At 35.7% G+C, this 19,440-nt stretch overlaps 1 protein-coding gene across 3 annotated transcripts in view; it reads left to right on the top strand.

Annotated features, from left to right (window-relative positions):
* Nucleotides 1–6,721, top strand: part of CYP20A1 (cytochrome P450 family 20 subfamily A member 1) — a 34,789-nt gene extending 28,068 nt beyond the window's left edge. For all 3 annotated transcript variants that reach the window (XM_016208886.2, XM_016208885.2, XM_087819661.1), the window contains 2 exons: nt 6,185–6,274; nt 6,431–6,721. In XM_016208886.2, coding sequence (XP_016064372.1) covers nt 6,185–6,274; nt 6,431–6,581 — 241 coding nt within the window. In that variant the 3' untranslated portion in view covers nt 6,582–6,721. The remainder of the gene's footprint in view (nt 1–6,184; nt 6,275–6,430) is intronic.
* Nucleotides 6,722–19,440: the final 12,719 nt, after the last annotated feature.

Genomic DNA, 19,440 nt, shown 5'->3' with positions numbered 1-19,440 from the left:
CATTTTTATGGATCAAATGTAATCAAATTTAGGAGATGTCAGTAGTGATGTTGTATGCTAAGGAAAAGCTTTCTGAAGTTGGGCACCTCCTTACCCATCTCTTTTGGAAAGTCCAGAGATTCTTTCTTTTCAGCACCTTGAGATGATTCTTGAGAGACAGTTCACACTAATGAAAATGTACAGAGGACTGAGATAGACCTTGTGGAGACAATTAATTAATTACAGTTTAAATATATTTGTCACACAGAGGAGAATGAAGAGATTGACTTTTTTTTACTAAACTTAATGTTCTTGAGGTCAGTGTGGATGTTGCATCTCTCTTTATGGCTGAGTAGTTTTCTCCTGTATGGCTCTACCAGAGTTTGTTCAACCTTTCACCCACTGAAGGACATTTGGGTTGTTTCTAGTATTTTGCTATTATGAATGAAGTTTCTATGATCATTTGTGTATAGGCTTTTTTGTGAACATAGGATTTCATTTCTTTGGGATAAATGCCCAAGAATATAATTGCTGAATTGTGTGGAAACTGCTAGGCTGTTCTTCAGAGATTCTCACCAGTTGTGTTTGAGAGGTCCAATTTCTCTGCAGCCTCAATAGCATTAACTATTGTCACTTTTTAATTTTAGTTCTAATAGGTATGTGGTGATAATTTTGTTGTGCTTTTTATACGTTTTCTTTTTGAGTAACTGACTTTAACTTATTCTCCCTACAGAAAAATGTCTGGCTGTGCTTTATTTACAAAAATGCATAGATGTGCATTATTACTGTTACAATATTGGCAGTGTTTCAGAGCAAGAAACCCTGGGTCAAATTCTATGATTTAAATGGATAATAATGTCAGTATTACACTATACCAAATGATGAAATATTATCAACTTAAAAAACCAAACTAAAATAAAATTCTCATTTGAAAAGAATGAAGGTAAACATCAAAAACCCCAGTATGGACTGGGACAAGATGGTGACATAGCAGGCTCCTGAATTTCCCTCTTCCCCAGATATACTGAATGTGCAGCTATACATGAGCAATTCCTTCTCAGAGAAGTCCAGAAACTGAGTGACTTCTACACACTGGGCAAATGAGAAAATACCCACAATGAAACAAGTAGGACAGGCTGAGACACACTCTTGCTAAGTCCCACCCCAGCACAGAGCCATACAATTAGGAGGGAACCCCCAACTCCCAGCTTTTGTCTGAGGGAAAGGGTTTGGACCATACATTTAGTGCCTCAACTTGGAAGACTCCCACCTATGAGAGATGGGCTCCCAAAGACCTGGCTCTGAAAGCCATCAGGGCTTGTGTTCATATGTCCCACAGGACTGTAGCAAACAGGCAAGCAGGGTTTTTTTGTGTTTTTTTTTTTAACCACTATTTATTTATTTATTTGTTTTATTTTTATTGTTGGCATTATTACAGATGTTCCCATTTCCCCCCCTTGCCCTCCTCCACCCAGCCTCCAGCCCCCTTCCCACTGGCTGTCACCACCTGGGAGCTCCATGAGAGCACAAGCATTTAACCACTGTTACTTCAGGGCTTAGTGTAGAGGGCAAAGGCAGACGTCCATCTCCCAGTCTTTCCCTGGAAGGAGGCTGACTGCATACTTTACAGGCTGCTGCCTGAGAGTCCAGCTTCTAATTAGCATACATCTAGTTACTGGCGGTGATCTTCCCCCAAGCCTGAAGGAGCCAGTGGGCACCTTCTTCCTCTGGCCCACTCCAGCAGTAAGTAAAACTAAGTCGCCAGCATCTCCTTTGTGCTCACATACAGTTCATAGCTGCCATCTGAGGGTCATTCCCCAAATCACCTGGCTCTGATATCTACCGGGGTTTGTGTTCATGAGTCCCACAGTTCTACAGCAAACAAAGCAGCAGTTGTTAATGGGCATGCAGGTACTTGCTGAGTTTCGCCCCCAAGGTTCATGCAGAGGGAACAAACAGGCGAAATGGCCATCTCCCAGGCTTTCTCTGGAAGAGATTAGACTACATACCTTACAAGCTGCTGGCTGAGGGTCTCGCCTCTAATTACTACACATCTAGGTGCTGACTGTGATCTTCCCCCAGCTTGAAATAGCAGGTGGGCACTTCTGCTGCCTTCTTGCTCCAACAATAATGCCAACTTGTCAGTATCTCCCAGGAAGGAGCTTGTCGCACTTCTAGCAGTCCAGCTTTTATGGCTGCCACCCGAGGGGGCCTCCATCGTCTAGCTGTGATAGTCATGAGTCCCACAAGACTATAGAAAACAAAGAAACAGTTTTTAAATGGGTACAGGAGGGTCCCCATTGCTGTACCCCTAGGTTCCACACAGAGAACAGACAAAAGTTCCTGTCTCCCAATTTCTCCTTGGAAGCAGTTTGACTGCATATTTTCTCAGCTGCTGCTTGACAGTCCAGAATCAGGCTGCATGTAGGTGCTGACTGTCACCTTTTCCTTTTAGACCCAGGATCTGGCACACCTTCAACTATTAGGAGCCACTAAAAACAAAGACAGCAACTTGCATAATCACAAAAGTGTGAAGGGCAATCAGGAGCTCAGGCTGTGCTAATTAATGGGGTTTATCTCCTACACAAGACTGCTGTCAAGACTGGAAGAGATCGTTATCTAAAGAGAAGAAATCAACACAGAGGGTCATGGAAATGAAAAACAAAGGAATATGTTCCAAACAATAGAGCAAGATAAATCTGCAGAAACTGATCTTAAGGAAATGGATATAAGTGATTGACACAATAGAGAATTCAATATAAGTCATAATGATGCTCACAGAGGCCAGGAGAGCAATGCATGAACAAAGTGAGGATTTCAACAAAGACAGAAAATATTAAAAATACCAAACAATTATCAGTTCTCTGATGATTGGTGATGTTGAGCCTCTTTTGATATGTCTGTTGGCCATTTGTATGTACTCTTTGGAGAAGTGTCTAATAAGGTCCTCTGCCAATTTTTAAATTGGATTTTTTTTTTTGGTGTTGAGTTTTATGAGTTCTTTATAAATTTTGGATATTAACCCCTTCTCAGATGTATCATTGGCGAATATATTCTCCCATTTAGTACATTGTCTTTTTGTTCTGTTGGTTTGTACAAGACCTTTTTAGTTTGATGTAGTCCCCCATTTGCTTGTTTTTTCTTTTGTTTCCCTTGCCCAAGGAGATATATCAGAAAAAATATTGTTAAGAGAAATGTCAGATACTTTACTGTCTATGTTTTCTTCTAGGAGTTTTATGGTTTTGAGCCTTACATTTAAGTCTTTAATCCATTTTGAATTTATTCTTGTATGTGGTTAAAGAAGGTGGTGTAGCTTCATTTTTTTGCATGTATCTGTCCAGTTTTCCCAACACCATTTATTGAATAGGCTCTTTACCCCATTGGATGCTCTTGCCTCCTTTGTCAGATATTAATTCACCAAATAGGTGTGGGTTTATATCTGGGCTCTCTATTCTGTTCCATTGAGCTATATACCTGTTTTCATGCCAGTACCATGCTGTTTTGAATATTTGTACTGTAGTTAGATATCAGGTAGTATGATACCTCCACCTTAATTTTCTTTCTCATGATTGCTGTGGTTATTTGGGGTCTTTTGTGTTTCAATATAAATTTTTGGATCATTTGTTACAAGTTCTATGAAAAACAACATTGGTATTTTGATAGAAATTCTGTTTAATGTATAGATAACTTTGGGTAGTATGGACATTTTAATAATGTTTATTCTGCCCTGGCCATTGTGGTTCAGTTGGTTGGAGCATTGTCCCATATACCAAAAGGTGGCAGGTTCGAGTCCCGGTCAGGGCACATACCCAGGTTTTGGGTTTGATCCCCTGTTGGGGCACACGCAGGAGGCAACTGATTGATGTTTCTCTCTCACATCAATGTTTCTGTCTCCCCCTCTCTCTTTTTACTTCCTCTAAGATCAATAATAATAATAATAATAATAATAATAATTTTTATTCTTCCTATTCATGGGCACAATATATGCTTCCACTTATTTGTATCTTCCGTAGTTTTTTTTCAATGTCTTATAATTTTCTGAGTACAGGTCTTTTACCTCCTTGGTTAAATTTATTCCTAGGTATTTTTGAATGCAGTTGTAAATGGGATTGCTTTTTAATTTCTCTTTCTGATAGTTTATTATTGGTGTATAAAAAGCAACTGATTTCTAAATATTTATTTTCTATCCTGCTATTTTAATGAATTCATTTATCAGTTCTAGTAGTTTTTTGGTGGAATCTTTAGGGTTCTCTATATACAGTATCATGTCATCTGTAAATAATGACAGGTTACTTCTTCCTTTCCAATTTGAATGCCTTTTATTTCCTGTTCTTGTCTTATTGCTGTGGCTAGGACTTCCAGCACTATGTTGAATAAGAGTGGTGAAAGTGGACATCCCTGTCTTGTTTTGTTCCTGATGTTAAGGGAAATGCTTTTAGATCCCTGTTGAGTATGATGTTGGCTGTGGATTTGTCATGTATGTCCTTTATCATGTTGAGGAGTGTTTCCTCTATTCCCACTTTGCTGAGAGTTTTTGTCCTAAATGGGTGCTGGATTTTGTTAAATGCTTTTTCTGCATCTGTTGATATGATATGAATTTTTTTTTTAAAGCCTCACCCCAGTATATGTTTTTTATTGATTTTAGAGAGAGAGGAAGGGAGAGAGAAACATCGATATGAGAGAGAAACATCAATCAGTTGCCTCCCTCTTGGACACACCCCAAATGGAGACTGAACCCACAACCTCGGTATGTGCCCTGACCAGTAATTGAACCCACAACCTTTTGGTGTATGGGACAATGCTCCAATCAGCTGAGCCACCCACCTGTACATGATGATATGGTTTTTACCACTCATTTTGTTTATGTGGTGCATCACATTAATTCATTTGTGGATATTTAACCAGTTATGCATTCCAGGAATAAATCCCGCTTGATCATGGTGTATGATCTTTTTCATGTATTGCTGAATTCGGTATGCTAATACTTTGTTGAGGATTTTAGCATCTTTGTTCATTAGGGATATTGGCATATACTTTTTTTCTTTGTAGTATCTTTATCTGATTTTGGAATTAGGGTAACGCTGGCCTCGTAAAATGAGCTTGGGAGTCTTCCCTCATCTTGAATTTTTTGGAATAGTTTGAGGATAGGTGTTAGTTCTTTAAATGTTTGGTAAAATTCACCAGTAAAGCCATCCTGTCTAGGACTTTTGTTTCTTGGGAGGTTTTTGATTACTGCTTCTATTTTGTTTATTGTAATCAGTCTATTCAGGTTTCGTTTCTTCTTGATTCAGTCTTAGAAGGTTTATGTTTCTAGAAATTTATCCATTTCTTCCAGATTGCCCAATTTGTTGGCATACAATTGTTCATAATATTGTCTTATAATCCTTTGTATTTCTGTGGTGTCAGTTGTTATTTCTCTTTCATTTTTTATTTTATTTATTAGGGTCTTCTCTCTTCTTGTTGATTCTGGTTAAATGTTTATCAATTTTGTTGATCTTTTCAAAGAAATACTTGTTTTTGAGACGAAATTTTATGCTCCATAATGGGTGGTTTATTTGTTTTGTTTTAATATATCCATTTTCTGCAGTTTTTTACAGGGTGAAATTCTGTACAAGTAAAAAAAAAACCTTAGCTTCTTCATTTCCTTTACTTATTAGTAAGTCTTGGTGTAATATAATTGATGAATATAAGTTTAAGTATGATGTCTCCAATTTTAAGAAATAAATTTAATTGATGAGGCAATGTAGAATACCTTGCATATTGGTCACAGATATTTTGAACACTCTCAAATTTAAGTATTTATTATGTGATTTTATATGACTTATTCTTATATCTCATATAAGAATACTTGTAAACTTGTATTAAACTTGTATTAAACTTGTAAACTTGTATTAAAATTTTATTCATTGTTGGTTCCAGAGAAATGTATTCTACATCTATCGTTTAGAATAACAAAATAAGCAGAAAGAGATGAAATATATATGTTGAATAATTTAGGAACATAATAATAGGTGAAATTTAAATATAATGTGATAACATTTTCTATTTTCAGTAGTTTTTAAATTTTATTACACACCTGTGTTCTTACAGTGTAAATATGTAAAAGGCCAATGGAGTTCTATTGTGATTAGCCCCAAACTTTCTTTTTTCTTTTAATTAAATATACTGGCATGACTTTTTAAAAAAATGCCAATCTCCTTTTTAGGTTTGACCCAGACCGGTTTGATGATGAGTCAATAATGAAAACTTTCTCCATGCTTGGATTCTCAGGCACACAGGAATGCCCAGAGTTGAGGTGAGATGATAAAGTGAAAGGAAAGGTTTCAGACTTTATACTAATAAAGTTGATGATCACTGTTGATGAGAATGAGCAATCTATATAATTAAAGTGTAATTTAATTAAAGTGTAATTTTTAATCTTTAGTAACTAATCAACTTTCTTCCTGACTAGGTTTGCATATATGGTGACCACAGTACTTCTGAGTGTATTGGTGAGGAGACTGCACCTACTTCCTGTGGAGGGACAAGTTATTGAAACTAAATATGAACTGGTAACATCCTCTAAGGAAGAAGCGTGGATCACTGTTTCAAAGAGATATTAAAGTTTTATACATTTAACTTTGTTGAGGAAAGTGGCCATTTAGAAAATTTATATTGAATCATTTTACAAAGCAAGTAACATTGTATAATATAAACACATATAAGTACTTTATTTAGTAAATTTGTATTTTTGTATATTAGATTTTCTTAATGGATGATATATATTTAGACTTACTCCATCAATATAGTGATAATATTAATGGTAAGTTTTCTATTTTTAATTTTTGTCATCACTGTCTATGCCATTATTTGTATATACTCTTCTTAGTTTAATCTCTAAAGTTAATATTCTTGAAAAGAGAAATTATTTTGCAGCATTTGGAGAATCCTGTTTTCTGAATATTCATAAAAGAGAAATATAAGCCTATTCTTTTTCCATAGTTCCAATAAATCACCTTAAAGGGGGAAGAGAGGATTTCTCATAATTTTATTTCTTGGATTAATATTTTTATTGTCTGAGCATAAATTAATTTGTGTTTAATCATTGTTATTATGCTTCATTACTCATTTGCTACTTTTATGCCTCCCCAGACGATAGTGTTCATTTCATGACTTACACAAGTCTCATCATTTTGAGTGTTCTGATCATTTGGGAAGTAATACAATGGTGTTTTCATGTGTCCTGTCTAAGTGACAAACGAAAATTAAGGCTTGTTTTCCTTCTGTTTTGCTGGAATTCTCCTTAACACTAAATTACTCCACTAATTCTCATTTGTGGAAAAAACAATTTCTAAATTTACTTATGTCATATACTTAACATAATGAATTTATGATTAAGAAATGAGAGAGCATTAATCAAAAACCAAAACCAAATTAAAAAGAAAACAAAGATAGGCTAAAATAATTGCAAAATGTATGACAGAAATGGATAATAACTTATAAAGTGTTCATTCAGATTGGTAAGAAAACATACAAGTGATAAACAGATAAAAGATATGAATAGCAGCTTTTACAGGAGGGAATAGCTAATAAACTTTTAGAAATGGTCATTCTCACTAGTAAGTAAAGAAATATTGGTGCTATTTCAAAAACATTAACATTTTAACACTTACACTTTAGTGCTGATAAGTTTTATGTTGAATACTTTTTTATTGATAGTATTGTATTTCAGTCCACTTTTTTTGGTTATGCTGTTCTTAAAGACTTTTTTTAAACACATCTTTCAAAGACAATAACTGAAGGAAATATGCCAAGTGCAGATAGAGAGGAAAGGAAGAAAAATGAAAAATGTTGCAGGTGAGCTTATTTTTTACACTTCTGAATTTCGTTTGTAAATTTAGTTTCAAGAATGTACTTTAGTTGGTAATTATTATTTTATGCTGTGTTTATGGTTAAGTAGCTAACATTTAGACCTAGTTATGGGTGGTTAACTTAGAATTTAATTAGATGCAGGCTCTATTTCTGACAAAATATTTAACATACAGAATAATTTAAATTTTAAAACTTTAAATCAAATGTATTCATAGTTCCTAGCATCATGTTGTTTCTAAAAAGATATATTTCAAAATAATTTGTTAAATTTATTCCCACCCCACCTATCATTTTCTATGGTTTTGTGTAGTTAGCACATCTCCCTTTGTTGTCCAGGTACTTTAATTGGTTTGGAAACTGGCAGTAAAAGGTAAGAGTGGGCAATCAAAATGTAAACCAAGTGTCAGTAAAATCAGATGAGGTAAGTGGAATTTTAAAGTGAGACCAATCAGCAGTGATCACAGCAAAAACAGCAATTGAGCCAGGGTCAGGGAGTTGGCATATTGCCAATAAATGAGGCACTGTATAATTACTAATAATGATTGGAATCAAGGAAAATAGAGGCCAGAAGAGTCAGCTAACTAAGCATATTTTATTCATAGTTACATGACTAACTTAAAACATTTAAAAAATCATCTTCAAAAAAATTAAAAAATTTAAAACACTGTTAATCATGTATAAAATAAGTTGTCATTCACTGTTGTTCTTGGTCTTTTGTATTTATCAAATGACTGAGATTTTAGTAGCTACAGTGTCACCGAGGGCTTGTAGCATAACTCTAGCAGAACCCTTACTTAAGTTTTGTAGCTTTTTGGGTTTTTAAAAAACTATTGGTTCACTGTGATCTGCATTCTTTTTGATAGTTCAGAAGTTTATCTTTAAAAACATCAGTACAACACATTTTTATGGAATGAAAAGGCTCTTCCACACTTTGTGCTCATAAAATGCAAGGCAGAATTAGTTCTGTGCATGTGTTTGGGAAAAATGAGAAACTCACATGGTGTTTATTTGGCCCACAAATGTGCAGTTTTATTTATTTTTTTAATAAATAGGTTCTATTTTATTTATAATCCCTATGTCAAAATGTATTTGTTTTCTTTACCTTAAAATAGTTTCTATTTTAAAAACAAAATGTTCTGTTTTTTAATTTATGAAAATTATATAGGTTCATTGTAGAAAAATCTAAAACATACAGAAACACAAAAATAGCAGACTCAGTCAGTGATATTCCCATCACTTAAAGATAGCCAGTGTTAAGCTTTTTATCCACGTATTTTTACAGACATATATGGCATTCTCTTCGTTTAGTATATTGAGAACAGTAGCATTTTCTACAGCTGGGACATCAGTTGTCTTCTTGCACAGAATGTAAGCACAGATTTTTGGCATTCTTTTCTTTTTCCCTTCTCGGATATTCTTTTTATTCTTTTCAACTTAAAAAATATCCTTACGTCTTCATTCTAACAATGCAGTTATATATTTGTATATCTAAGTTGCTAAAGTCATAGGACAATGTAAAATGAACAGTTGTTCATAGAACAAAAAAAAATGAAATTATTATCCTAAGGAAAATCTTCAGTATAATTAAGTTCAAATGAGATGGCATTTCAACTTTTAAGAGGAAATCTTAAGAATCTTTGTTATTGTTTTTGTACTCTGGGGCAAACAGATTAAGATTCTCCTCTGAAAACATCTTTATTTTTTATCCAGATCCATAAAAAAACATTGTTAACCTATAATTTTTTTCACATGTGATTATGTTGACATATTGAAAACTGCTTAAAAACACAATTCTACCGTGTGTCAAACTGAGGACATGACCAGTAGCAGCATCCAGGAGTTTAGTAGCTGTGAGAAGTGGACACTATTTGAAGGGCAGGTTTTTATAATGTCAGCGAATTGATACCAGTGGCCTTATTTTTCTTCTTAGCCAGTTCTCTGCCTGTTTCCTGTTACTAAGACCAATGGCTGAGGGAGAAGGGGAGGCGTTAGAAGGGAGGGCATGACAACAAAGCAGTTACTGTTACAACAGAAGTCAGAGGAAATCAGCACAGCCAAAAAGGCTTAATACAATGTTGCTTTGAACCGTTGTGAGTGACCTGTAGTGATAAAAAGGAGTGAGACTGAAACTTGCAGTAATAATTAAGCTGAAAGGAGAATAGGACTGGAAGGGCATTTGTTAGAACCAAATACTTTATATACCTATCTCATTTAATCCTTAGGGCATAACAGTAGGTTCAGTGACAAACTAAACTAGTTTTTTCATTCCTGCTAGAAGAAATACTGTAAATGAAGATAGGTAAATACTAGCTAAGAAACAGTATCTTAATATCTTCACATGGGGTTTATTGGTATATTTGTTCTTATTTAAAAGGGAATCAAGCAGTAGTTTCAAATGATGTAGTATTCATAATAGCTAAAGAAAATTATTAAGCCCTGGTGGGGTAGCTTAGTAGGTTAAAGCATCATCCCAATATGCTGGGGTGTGGGTTCGAACACCACCCAAGGGCACATACAAGAATCAGCCAATGAGTGCATGGATGGCTGGAACAACAAAGTGATGTTTCTAATTCTTTCTCCCCCTCCCTTCTCCCTTCTTCTCTCTCTCTCTCTCTCTGGTCAATAAATGAATAAAAAAATTTTTTTAAAAAAAGAAAATGGTTAAAAGAGTACTGTAACAACAATATTAAAATAAATCTTTAAGCCCGGCCAGGCGTGGCTCAGCAGTTGAGCATTGACCTATGATTCAGGAGATCGCAGTTTGATTCCTGGTCAGGGCACATGCCCGGGTTGTGGGCTCAATTCCCAGTCAGGGCGTGCAGGAGGCAGCCGATCAGTGACTCTCTCATCATTGATGTTTCTGTCTCTCTCCCTTCCTCTTTCTGATATCAATAAAAATATATTTAAAAAAGTTTTTTTAATCATTAAAAAGTAAACTAATGCTGCCAACTCAACCAACTATACAACTGTTTAAATTTTTTCCAGTTTACACATACATATTTTTACCTATTGCAATGATAACAATATAGTTTACTTTTCACTTAATGAATTTTAAATATTTTCCTTTGTTACTTTTTTGCAAGGGCTTCAGGGAATAGATTTTTTTTAGGGGGGTGAATAGACTTTTAAGATAGAAATCAACTTGTTTGATTTATAGAGTTTTATGAATGGATAATTGTAAAATTTGAGTTGGGAGTCATTTTGTGAAACATCTAGGCAATAAACAAAAGGCAGAAAATCACATTCCTTCTTCCAGTAGCACTTCCCAGTTAGTCGGTTTATAGTTTGGCTGCTGTCTTTCTAGAGATTGGGAATGGATCTTGTTAGAACATGTGATAAAATGCCATGAGCAAATAAGTCACAAATATATCCAGTTGAGTAATTTTGAAATGACATTTATTTACATCTAAAATACTTACAAATTCATGTTTTATTTTTAACAAGTGATAGTGAATGAAACTGTGCTACTTCACCATTGTAACTATGTATCATAGATTGTAAAGTGCCTATCTCCAAAAGGACAATATTTTTGAATAAATGAATGAAATCTTCATTGAGGTTTTCTGTGAATGTAGACTAAATTAAAAAAAAAATTATTGATTTGAGAGCACTAGAAACATCAATTTGTTGTTTCACTTATTTATGCATTCTTTGGTTGATTCTTGTATGTACCCTGACCAGAGATCCAACCCACAATCTTGGCATAGTGGGACGACACTCTAATCAACTGAGCTATCCAGCCAGGGGAAATAATTGGAATTACTAAATAGTTGAACGATTTCCAGATAGCCAAACCATCTCTAATGCTAATAGTACTTTGTGATATGCTAAGTACCTCATTACTGGAAGTATTTAAGATGTTGTTGTGGACACCATTCAGTGATCCCTGTATTAGGTGTGAACATGGGTTTATAATAGATTGTAGTTACATAAAATATCAACCCAAATAATTGGTAAGCAAGTACTTCTTTGTTTCTTCTATATCATCATTATCGTCATTAAACCAGGAAATGTTAAGGATCAATTTATCTTTATTGTTGAGAGTATTACAGATGTCCCTCATTTTTCCTCTATTATCCCCCTTCACCCGGCTCCTGTGAGAGCATTATTTCCCAGTGTGTCTCATCGAACACTATCCTGTGAGACAGCCTGGGAAAGAGATTCCTGGTCATATTCATTCATACTCAGATTCTCCATACTAAGTTCTTTTTCAGATATATATAATACATATTAATATATTTGTAGTGCTAGAAGTTCTAGTGTAAAGAAACCTATTTTAACTTGGTTTAACACTTAGTGTTCCAAGTGTATTTGATGAAGGTACTCCTTTTTCTAGGCATAGCTATTACCCTATAAAACCAGTGTTTCGTGGAAGTAGTGTTCTAGAGCAGCGATTTCCGACAAGTGTGTCCCAAGAATTTTTAAAATGTGCAATACCTAACTAGTTAGGGGCACTGACCTCTTTTCCCTTAGATTGCCAAATGAAAAAATGGCAATAGCCAAAACAATAGCCACCTGGTGGGAATGAATCAAAATTATACCTATCTTTTTGTCAGATAGGCAAAAAAATATAGTTTTGGTGTGCTGCAGAATTTTAGTACTTAGTTTATGTATGTGCCATGAAATGAAAAAGTTTGAAACTCGCTGTTCTAGGGAATAGAACCCATTTTGTCTAACATGATCTAGAGACAAATAGGAATCTGAAGGAACATCTGTCCTAGCTGGTTCCTTCAACTGCACATTGTCCAGAGATTCTCTAGACTAGGAATGACCATAGTCTTAGAACCAAACCAGTCCATATTCTCTCGCTCCCTTACCTCCACCTGTTGTCTCTGCCAGGGCACAGCGCCCTCTAGCTCTACTGACTCTTTCCTGTTCCCGTCCTGACTTCCATTCCTATCTGAAGAAATGAGACCTATTTAGTCCAGCAGCAGGTTGTGTGTGTGTTTTTGTTTTTTGAGCACTTAGTGCAAGTCATATCTTATGCTGGGCACGGGATATAGCAGTGAACAAAACAGACATGACATTATGGTGTTTTCTCCTGTGCTTCACCAGGAGGGAGAAGCCAAAATCCTCATGTCCCAAAGCTTAATAGCACTCAGAGAGCTCTGTAGGTCCAGGGTTTGGGGTTTGGAGGCAGCTCAATGACCCCTTTAGGTTGGTGGCCAAAAAGGAAGTAACTTGTAGTTGACAAAGAACACAAAGGCTTCTGTTAGAGGCTGTAGTGGGGGAAGAAGCAGAAGGAACTGTTAGGAGTCAAACCATTATTTTTGTTATTTTTACTGCAAGAGAACTAAACAATGTCAAGGAAAACTGTTAACACTGATGCTAAATAGGAATATTGGAGAACTTTCAGACTGAGAAGAAATAAAGCTAAGAATTGGTTAAAGAGCAATATTTATTACATTCATTGGTGTGAATTGTTTAATTATACAGCAGCACTTGGTGTGTTCAACTTTCATGATTTGTCCCTTGTGTTGGCAAGATCATCAGCTAATAGATAACTGATTTTTTGAGCTTAAAAGGATCTTGTAAAGATTATATGGCATAGCCTGCTCACAATCTAAAAATTTAGAGGGAGAAGCCTACGACTTCTGGGAGTAGTAACTTTATTAGGCTTTCGCTTTGGATTTTTTTCATATCCTTTTGAAAATATGTGGTTAAGTCTATGCTGCTGTTACATTTATAGAATTTTGTTAAGCTTTCAAGAAGGTATAGATTCAGAAGGAATTGAGGAATTTAAATATGTATATATTCTTGATACAGGACCTTTGAGGGAGATGCAAATGTATTTTGAATGTTTAATTTACTTTGGTTCAAAAATACATATCTTCGAGCAAAGTTGCCATGACAACCCTTCTTAATGTGTGTATAAATTTTATGTCTGTCTCTCTCAGGTTTTCATCTTTCCCAATTCAGGGCTTAATCACAACAATTGGGCACTGTGGTATATTTCTATCTGCATGGTGCCCTGTTGGAATTATATAATTTTGGAAAATGCAAATCAAGCAATTGGGCCATTCTTATAGCACAGTGATTCCAACAAGCCAAATGTCATCTTGTTCTCTCCATGGTCAGAGACTGATCTAGTTTCAAATCCAAGATGAAATTTTAGATAGAAGTAGAACCATGAATTTGTTCTGAGATTCAGAGGACTTATAGGAGGATGCTAGGAAATTTGAGAAATTCTGGATCAAATCTTAGCCCCAAAACTTACCCAGCCTCCCTGAGATCATCTAATAGACTAATAATGTCATGGTAGACCCCATTTCACTGATGGAACTATTACTTTCCTGTATTTTAATTTTATTTTTTAAATATATCTTTATTGATTTCAGAGAGAGGAAAGGAGAGGGAGAGAGATAGAAAACATCAATGATGAGAGAGTCATTGATTGAGCCCGCAACCCGGGCATGTGCCCCGACCGGGAATCAAACCCCGATCTCCTGGATTCTAGGTCGACGCTCAACCGCTGAGCCACGCCCGGCCGGGCTATATTTTAATCTTAATTGCCAAAGATTTTTCTGCTGGAAGATAAAATGGTATTTTTCCCTGAAATACCATAATAAAATCCTATGAAATATTTCAGTAATATGAATCATTCACTTATTCATCTGGGTAGACATTTAGATAATAGAAGTTGCTAACAGAGGTCTGTGAGAAATATATTGTTAATTCCTGTGGAGGAGGAAGGAAGAAATCCCACTGTTGCATTTTTAAGTGTAGTTAAATTCAGTGTTCCCTGCGATTTTAAAATACAAAATTATTCTGTTCTCCTTTCTTTCTAAGAGACTACATAAAATTTCTTTGACAAAGAAAACCATGAATCTTTTTTTTTCTATTAACCTCTTCTCATTCTATTTTATGAACATAGCAAAGAATATCCTTATTCTTACCAATTTTGTACTTACTGCACCAGTGAAACTTATTACCGTGCACTGTGGTGTTTAGTTAGCAATCTTGTGCAAGTGTAACCTCTTTGCAATATCATTGAAACTGACAAGAAACAGATTGTTATTTAAAAAAAAAGTTGGCAGCTTTGAAAATCATTCACGCTGCAGGTAAGTTAACACTCAGCATGCAAATTCTAATGGTATTAGTGTGCAATCAGAAAAACTGGCACATTTCAAACTCTTAGTAATTCATGCTATTAAGTGAAGGTCAGTATAGTTTGCCAGTTAATACATTTTGAGACTTAAAGTTTTATAAAACCTTCAACATAATTTAATACAAAAATAGCTAATTTTAGAAACTCAATTTTTGTGAACTGATTGGTCATTTGTCGTGAGGAAACTATTATCTGTTTTATTCTTTATTTCAGAAATTCAGTGTTTTTTGCAGAGAGGAATATGTAAAGCCAATTTTAGTAGGAACATAAAGAATTGAATTTTTATTCTTCAAAAACATATGCCTTTCCCCCTGGCTGGGTAACTCGGTTGGAGCGTTGTCCTGATCTGCCAAGGTTCTGGGTTTAATATCTGGTCAGGGCACGTACACGTATCCACCAATGAGTACATAAACAAGTGGAACAGCAAATCGGTCTTCTCTCCTTACTCTCAAGTCAATAAAAAGTAAGAAAAATCTTTAACATAAGAATAATATGAGAAAATAAGGTAAAATAGAAGCTGTTGTTTCTTTAAAAAATATGTCTTTATTGATTTCAGAGAGAGGAAGGGAGAGGGAGAGAGAGATATATCAATGATGAGAGATGATGAGGAGTTATTGATCGTTGCCTCCTGCACGCCCCCCGCTGGGGATTGAGCCTGAAACCCGGGCATGTGACTGACTGGCAACTGAACCTCGATCTCCTGGATCATAGGTCGATATTCAACCACTAAGCCACGTCAGCGGGGCAAATAAAAGCTATTGTTACATCTAATTAATGAACATTTTGTGTATTCATTATACCATTGTCCATACTGTATGTTTGTAATTTCCATAATAAAGAGACCAGAAAATTAGCTTATTTCTTAAAATGTGTATTTGTACAACTATACAACACGAAATATTTATTGTACAAAGATGATAAAGCTTGCCTAAAAATGTAAATCTTAGATTCCAGCCATTTATCTTTTGATCGTATACAGAACTTTTTTTTCAAAAATTTAGTATGTTCAAACTATAAGTACTTGATATTTAAATTTCCTGATTGTCTTAAATCTGACTAAAACCCAGAAATGTGTGTAAATACTATGAAAATATTAATCATTGCACAAAAAGGAATTCTTTAAAATTTCATGGAACTATATATTCACATATATTCATTCATTGAAATATATTTTATGTATATATAAAATTATATTCATATATATCCAATTTGGTATTGCCTGATAAAATCATATAGCAGCCAGAAAACTAGTTTTGAAATTCTCAAGATAAAAAAGCAAAACATTCCAGAGTATCTTCATGAAGAAAGACATTTAACAGTTTCTTATTTAATGTTTCCCAGCATTTATTCTGAAACCAGGAACTGCCACTGCGTGGATATCAAACAGCTGCTATTATTATTTAGGTGCCATAGATGTATTTGTTCTAATAAAATTTTTTAAGGTAGGAGAAAATACAGTAACAAATACTAATTGACCATCTTCTAATGTTAAGGTACTAAAACTGATAAGTTGATGTCATTTAAAAGACTGACTGACTGAAAATTTGGGGGCAAAGAATTAATGATGCAAGCAGTGTTAGTAACCAGCATGTCAATGGTGCACAGGAAGAATCTGAGGAGAAAGTCTGGAGTGACATGCAATGTAAACAGTTCAGTTAAGCAACATTTATTTCTTTAGTGACCATACTATCAGGCATTGTATTTTGTACTTTACCTTAGTTTCCTCATTTAAAGATAGAGTTGCTAGGATGATATTCATCAGAATTCCACAGATATACTGCATCCTTATTTCAGCAGAAGAATTGGACACTTTCTCTCTAGTCTGTGACAATGATGAAATCTTTGGTAGGTGTGAGTCAAGGTACATTAACAACTGGCCAAATTTAAGGTATATTGATAGTGGCTCTTAACAACTGGCCATCAGCCTCTCTTGTTGGCCTTGAATTGTTTAACATTTTTATTTAAATTAGGGACAAAGCCAAGGTATAATTGATTGGAAGTAAATATAAAGAACTGCATTACATTAAAAAAAATCAACTGTACTTGGTATGAGTTAATATGTAAAAAACTAGGAGTTTTTAATGCTTGGAATCAAGCTGATGATAAAATTCCTGAAAAAAAGAAGCCATCTTGGGCTGCATTAATAAAAGTATTCTCTCTGATTTTGGGAGATAGTAGTCTTACTGGACTCTTAGAAAAATTATCCCTGGTCATTTAGAAAATTAAGAAGAGCAAAACCAAAAAGCCCTACAATCCCACTCAGGTAATACATATACACACTGTACATGTACTTTTATAGATCTTGTAGCTGCCTTCCTTTTTGTTTAAATTATCTTGGTGGCAGTAGAAGTGTCCATCTATGTCCCTGGGTCCTTAGATTCCGATGACTGTTAAAGTTTCTCTTAGGGGAGATTCCCAAATTCCAGAAATTGGAATCATGGACCTTCAGAGCCAGAATGGCAGTTTCATGTGCATCACCTGGTCACTCCTTAGAAAACAATCTGTTTTAGTGAGCCCTCCAATCCACACTGAAGTTTGAGAACAATTGACCTGAGTTTGACCCTTTGATTTTTCAAATGAAGCTAAGATACAAAGAGGCTGTCACAAATTAATTAGAGAAAGTTCTAGAGTTCTAACACAGTGATTCCTAAGATGAGGAATCTTCCCTCAGGGAGATTTTTTTATTTTGGTAGTTGCTAAGCAGTATTTGAAAGAATGCTAGGTGTGAAAGTGTAAAGGGAGAAGAGCCTACTGTTTAACTCATCTGGGGGGCTTCTTACAAATTCAACAGCAGCTTTTTGACCCATTGAACTTTAGTCTAAAAGAAAAGTTTGTTTGACCTAATATGTTTTACTCGTTTAATTATTCATAAGTGTCTTATTCCCTGGAGCAAGTTTATGTGCCATTTAAGTAGCTACTACCCCATTCCATCACTACTGATCTCCAGTGAATCTCTGGAGAGTGACCCTGCAGCTTTTGTTTTTAAACAAGCTTATTACACTTAAGTTTGAGAATCACTAATACAGAGGATGTTTAAAGTAGTTTGGAGCCTGGCCGGGCGTGGCTCTGTGGTTGAGCGTCGACCTAGGATCCAGGCAGCCCAGGTTCTAGTCGTGGTCAGGGCACATGCCCAGGTTGCGGGCTCGATCAATAACTCATCCTTGATGTTTCTCTCTCTCCCCCTCTCCTTTCCTCTTGTTGAAATAAAGATATATTTTTTAAAAAATGAGTAAAACTGGTTGGACCAACATTTTCAATGTCTTTTTATTTGGGATCCACAGTGAAAACTCCAAACAATTTGCTATTATGTTTATCATTAAGCCAGTATAATTACAATCAGAGATTGCTCCAGAAATTAGTGGTAAGGCACTGAAATGATTTCTTGAGAAAGTGTAATATACTTTCCTCCTCCTCTGGGAAAAAAGGAGGGCAGAGAATCACTGTAGGAGGAACCAAGAGATCATAAAACAAGAACAAGAGTTGAAATAATGGGTCCTGTTCTAAACTACAAATGTAGTCAACCTTGACTTTCCACAGTACAAAAAAGGTCACAGACTTTATGATATCTTACTGGTTTTCAGGGATTCTAGTTTTTTAAGATTGCATTGTGTGGAATAGTCAGGTTTATGAAAAAACAAAAACAAAACAGCATTAGGGGAATAAGAACAGCACTGCAAGATCGAAATGATTTACCTTGAATTTTTGTAGCATTCATTTAACGCTTTTTTAAGGTGCTTTCACATAAGCTTTTATTTTATCCATGTAACAGCCCTGTGAGGAAGGGAATTAGTACCAGCAAAACTGCTTCCGAAACTTCACTGAATCTGTGGTAGGCATGAGCAGAGTAAGGACTGTGGGCCAGGTACAGAAGGTAACCAGGGTGGCAAGTCCTCAGTGCCTAGCAAAGGACAGTTGAAGGGTGGGGCGAGGTCCCAGGGTGACTTTTCCTCACATAGCATGTCACTGGTCCTGGGTTTGGACCCCCTGACCTTTCTTCCCTAGGATAACATCTAGGCCTCAGTTGTATTTCAGCTTCAGGCCCAGAAAAGCAGCAAAACCAGACAAGCTAGTCCTGACCTTCAGACCAGCTGCATTCAATAATGACCCCTGCCCTGACACAGACCAATCAATCAGTGGAGACCTAGACCCTGAAAGGACACACCTGGAAAGCTGCTGAATATTCTATTGAGATCTTCCCCTGGGACCGCCCCTAAACTCTTCACCCTTAAAGCCCTTAGGACAGGGCGGAGCGCAGTCTCCCTCCTGAGAGCAGGACCCTGCTTTCCCCTCCCCCCCAAGTGAGTCACCTTTACCTTCTTCACAAGCTCCAAGGGGCCTTCCTTTACCTCTATAACCTCTAAGTCCATTTCTCTTACGAATTTCTTCTCCCTCTGTGATTTTATAAATAAATGTTATCTTATGGCTCTAAATTCTCTGCTAGCTGGATTCAAGCACCCCAGGTCGCTGAACCCAGGTTGGGTCTCACACCACTGGTATGACAC

This window comes from Miniopterus natalensis, chromosome 8 (genome assembly GCF_054644295.1).
Source record: "Miniopterus natalensis isolate mMinNat1 chromosome 8, mMinNat1.hap1, whole genome shotgun sequence".
In the NCBI taxonomy this organism is placed as follows: domain Eukaryota; kingdom Metazoa; phylum Chordata; class Mammalia; order Chiroptera; family Miniopteridae; genus Miniopterus; species Miniopterus natalensis.
This window is presented reverse-complemented; position numbering and strand designations above follow the sequence as displayed.